The 4795-nt window shown below is 67.2% G+C and overlaps 1 protein-coding gene across 1 annotated transcript; it reads left to right on the top strand.

The window, feature by feature from the left end:
* Nucleotides 1-240: 240 nt before the first annotated feature.
* DNAJB1 (DnaJ heat shock protein family (Hsp40) member B1) lies at nt 241-4500 on the top strand. The gene is made up of 3 exons (XM_068922772.1): nt 241-615; nt 2949-3520; nt 3680-4500. Exons 1-3 carry the CDS (start codon nt 405-407, stop codon nt 3908-3910), a joined length of 1014 nt encoding a protein of 337 aa, XP_068778873.1. The 5' UTR covers nt 241-404; the 3' UTR covers nt 3911-4500.
* The last annotated feature ends 295 nt before the right edge of the window (nt 4501-4795 follow it).

Below are 4795 nucleotides of genomic sequence, written 5' to 3'. Positions count from 1 at the left end.
CTCCCGCCCGGAAGCCGGCGGGGGCGGGGCGAAGGGCGGGGCGCACCTCCTCCCTCCTCCCTCCTCCCTCCTCCCTCCTCCCTCCTCCCTCCTCCCTCCTCCCTCCTCCCTCCTCCCTCCTCCCTCCTCCCTCCTCCCTCCTCCCTCCTCCCTCCTCCCTCCTCCCGGCCCTGTGTGCCGTCAGCCGTGACGTGGCGGGCGCGGGTTGGCTGCGACGCGGCGGCGGCTCGCGGCGATTGGCGGCGGCGGCGCGGGGGCGGGGCCGGAAGGTTCTGGAGGGCGGCGGGGCGCTCTGGAAGGTTCCTCCGCGGCCATATTTAAGCGGCGGCGGCGGCGGCGGCGGCCGTTGGGCCTGGCCGGTTCTGTCGGTGTCTTTCCCCGTTGTTGTCGCCGCCGCCGCCATCATGGGCAAGGACTACTACCGCACGCTGGGGCTGGCCCGCGGCGCCTCCGACGAGGACATCAAGCGCGCCTACCGCAAGCAGGCGCTGCGCTACCACCCGGACAAGAACAAGGAGCCCGGCGCCGAGGAGCGCTTCAAGGAGGTGGCCGAGGCCTACGACGTGCTCAGCGACCCCAAGAAGCGCGAGATCTTCGACAAGTACGGCGAGGAGGGTGAGCGCCGGCGGCGGGGGCGGCACCGGCAACGGGGCGGGGGCCCCGGGGGGGGCCCAGGGCCTTGAGGAGTCCTGAAGGGGGGGGGGCAGGGCCTTGAAAAGGGCCCAGGGTTTTGGGGGGGGGCCTGAGGGGGGGGCCTGGGGGGGCCCTGAGGGGGGGCCCAGGACCTTGAAGTGGGGCTCAGGGCCTCGGTGGGGGGGCTGAAGTGGGGCTCAGGGCCTTGAAGGGGGTGCAGGGCCTCGGGGGGGGGCCTGAGGGGGGGGTCCAGGGCCTTGAAGGGGGTCTAGGGCCTCGGGGGGGGCCCTGAGGGGGGGTCCAGGGCCTTGAAGGGGGTGTAGGGCCTCGGGGGGGCTGAAGTGGGGCTCAGGGCCTCGGTGGGGGGCCTGAAGGGGGGTCCAGGGCCTTGAAGGGGGTGCAGGGCCTCGGGGGGGGCCCTGAGGGGGGGTGCAGGGCCTCGGGGGGGGCCCTGAGGGGGGGTCCAGGGCCTTGAAGGGGGTCTAGGGCCTCGGGGGGGGCTGAGGGGGGAGGCCTAGGGCCAGAGGAGCTAGGAGGGCACTGAGGGCTTGGGGGGGCAGTGAGGGGATGATATTGGCACCAGGGGCAGGGTTGAGGGGCTGAGAAGGGGGGGACAGGGTCTTTGTGGGGGGGATGGGACACTGCTCTAGGGACAGTGATGGCACCCTGGTTCCTGAAAGGCCCTGGGTGCTCTTGGGGTGCAGAGGGTGAAGGCAGGCAGTGGGGCACCCTGGGGTGCTGGGTGAAGGTGGTCCTTGGGCTGCAGCAGGAGGGGTGTTTGGGGGTGTCAGAACACGCCTTGACCAGTGGGTGCTGTCCTGGGGGGGTAGTAGGCCCGGTGGGTGAGGGATGGAGCTGTGGCTGGGGGGGGGGTGGGAATCGCTGGGGGATCCCTGGGGTGCTGGGGGCCCAGGCAGGCCCTGGGTGCTCTTGAGGTGCAGGTGGGGCTGGGATGAAGGAGGGGGGTCCCTGGGGTGCTGGGGGCCCAGGCAGGCCCTGGATGCTCTTGAGGTGCAGGTGGGGCTGGGATGAAGGAGGGGGGTCCCTGGGGTGCTGGGGGCCCAGGCAGGCCCTGGGTGCTCTTGAGGTGCAGGTGGGGCTGGGATGAAGGAGGGGGGTCCCTGGGGTGCTGGGGGCCCAGGCAGGCCCTGGGTGCTCTTGAGGTGCAGGTGGGGCTGGGTTGAAGGAGGGGATCCCTGGGGTGCTGGGGGCCCAGGCAGGCCCTGGGTGCTCTTGAGGTGCAGGTGAGGCTGGGATGAAGGAGGGGGTCCCTGGGGTGCTGGGGGTGCAGGCAGTGAAGGTGGGAAGGAGGGTTCCTGGGGTACCGGGTGCTTTTGGGGTGCGGGTGGAAGTGGGGGGTGTGAAGGCAGGCAGTTGGGGGATCCCTGGGGTGCTGAGGGCCTGGATAGGCTGTGGGTGCTCTTAGGGTGCAGGTGGGGCTGGGGTGAAGGGAGATCCCTGCCCTGTTGGGGACCCAGACAGGCTCTGGGTGCTCTTGGGGTGAAGGCAGGCACCCTAGGGCGCTGGGCCGCAGCAGGGGGAGTATTTGGGGTGTCAGGGGAGGCCTTGACCAGCGGGTGCTGCCCTGGGGAGTGTGGGGTGCCAGGCCCGGTGGGCGAGGGACGGAGCTGCGCCCACCAGGTGCCTCCCGCCCCATCCAGCCACGCGAGGGCCGATGGCTCAGGCCGCCCTCGGGCGTGCTGGGCGGAGGGGGCGGCACTCGCCCCCCCGGGGCTCCTGGGCGAGCAGGGCGTACCAGTTTGGGGCTCGGCGGCGAGACAGGTCGAGCGGGTGCCCGTCATCAGCTGCGAGTCAACCAAAACTAATGGTGGGATGGGCTTCGGGGAGCGGCGGCGGCGGCGGATCGGGGCCGGGCCGCCTCGCGAAAGGGAGCCGAAACCGGTTCCCGGCAGCGCGGCGCCGCTTCCCGCTGCCTCCCTTCGCAAAACGCCGAGCGCCCCGGGGCGCAGCTTCGCCTCTCCCACTGTGCAAACTGGGCTGCGAGGGGGGACTTGAGGGCTTTGACTGGGAGCAGCCTGGTTTTTTTTGGGTCCCCCCCCCCCATTTCTAAGCTGGGCTTTGGCACAAAGCGAGACAAAGCCAGGCCGGGGTGGGGCGAGCGGCTTTGGCAGCTCGGAGCACGTCTCGCTCGTGCGAAACGCCTTCCGAAACCGCCCGCGGCGGCGGCAGGAAGCGCTCGCCCGGCCCTTCCCCAAGCGCGCGGCGGTCACGCTTCCTGCCTGCCGCCCGAGGCCTCGATTTATCCCGCTGGGACGAGCCGAGCTGTGACGCCGGGGATTCGTTTCTCCCTGCAGGGCTGAAAGGCGGAGGTCCCACGTGCGGCGGGGGCGGCGCCAACGGCCCCTCCTTCAGCTACACCTTCCGCGGCGACCCCCACGCCATGTTCGCCGAGTTCTTCGACGGCCGCAACCCCTTCGACACCTTCTTCGTGCAGCGCAACGGCGATGACGACATGGACGTCGACGACGCCTTCACCACCTTCCACATGGGCGGCTTCGGCAACGTCGCCTTCCCCCGCTCGCGCGGCGCCCAGGAGGGCGTCTGCCGCAAGCAGGATCCCCCCGTCCTCTACGATCTCAAGGTCTCCCTGGAGGAAGTTTACACCGGCTGCACCAAAAAGATGAAGATCTCCCACAAGCGCCTCAATCCCGACGGCAAGACGGTCAGGAACGAAGACAAAATCCTCACTATTGAGGTCAAACGAGGTTGGAAGGAAGGAACCAAGATCACCTTCCCCAAGGAAGGAGACCAGACGCCCAACAACATTCCCGCTGACATCATCTTTGTCGTCAAAGACAAACCGCACAACGTTTTCCGCAGGGAAGGCTCGGACATTATCTACCCGGCTAAAATCAGCCTCCGTGAGGTGAGTCAAGGGTGGCCGGAGCTGCTGTCGGCCCCGTTTTGGCCGCGGGATGAGGTGGGGGGGGTGATACGGGTGATACCGGCGGTTCGACCCCGTGTGACGGGGTGCTTTCGGTGACCCGACGGTTGTTCCGTAACGCCGTTTATCTCCCCGCTTCAGGCCCTGTGCGGCTGCACGGTGAACACTCCCACGCTGGACGGCCGCACCATCCCCATGGTCTTCAAAGACGTCCTGAAACCCGGCGTGAAGCGGCGCATCCCCGGCGAGGGCTTACCTTACCCCAAGACCCCCGAGCAGCGGGGCGACCTCATCATCGAATTTGAGGTCAAATTCCCTGACCGCATTCCTCCTGCTTCAAAACCCATCCTGGAGCAGGTCCTGCCCATATAGCGCCTCCGCTTTAAGGACTTGGCTAGAGCTCGAGGTGTGGTGGTTTCTTTTATTTTCTCTTTTTCGGGAGGGGACCACAACTGGGACTTTCGGGGTCTCTTTAGCAGCACCTCCCTTGGGGGGGGGGGTGTTTGCACCCCCTTGTTTCCCCGAGCCGAAGGGCGATGTCCAAACTGCCGAGCGGCCTCCGACGGCTCCGCTGGAAACTCCCACCGCCTGGATTTTCGTCGTGCGGGTCCAACCCCGACTTCCGGGCCACCCGCTGCCCCCCGACGATGGTGGCTCGGAGCCCTCCGGTGGTCTTCCCCCCCCCCCCCTTCCTCCTCCTCCTTTCCCTCCCAGCGCGGGCTGGTCCCTCGTGTCCTGGCTCGGTGGCGAGGAAGACTCCGGTGCCTCGGGCTTTTTCGGAAGGCCTCTTCCGCCTTCGCATCCGTAGCACAACTCTGGTGTTATCCTTTGCGGATAAAAAGGGTGTTTGTTTGTTTTTTGGTGTTGCTCCTGGAACAGGAGCGCTCTTGGCACTCGTGTACAGATATTTTTTTGTATAAAGCTCTGTAAAATTGATGTGTAATTAGTAAAAGTGAGACGGATGGCTCGTTTGTGTGTGGGGGGGGGTGGTGGTGGTGTGGGCCTGGGAGCTCGGCCTGGGATTATGGGGATTAGAGGCTGCGATGGGGGGAGGGGGAGTGCTAAACTGAGGGGAGCTTAAGGGGATTGGGGGGGAGGGGGAAGGAGGAGGCTGATTTGGGGCTGGGGCTGGGAATTCTGTTTCCCCCCTCCAAATTGGGCCATTTCCAGGCTTTTTTTTTCCCCCCCAAATTGTAGCATCTCAGGGGCTGCAGGGTTCCCACTCCCAAACTGTACACTGCCCGCCATGTTCCATCA

The sequence above is a fragment of the Struthio camelus genome, chromosome 31, assembly GCF_040807025.1.
Source record: "Struthio camelus isolate bStrCam1 chromosome 31, bStrCam1.hap1, whole genome shotgun sequence".
NCBI lineage: Eukaryota > Metazoa > Chordata > Aves > Struthioniformes > Struthionidae > Struthio > Struthio camelus.
This window is presented reverse-complemented; position numbering and strand designations above follow the sequence as displayed.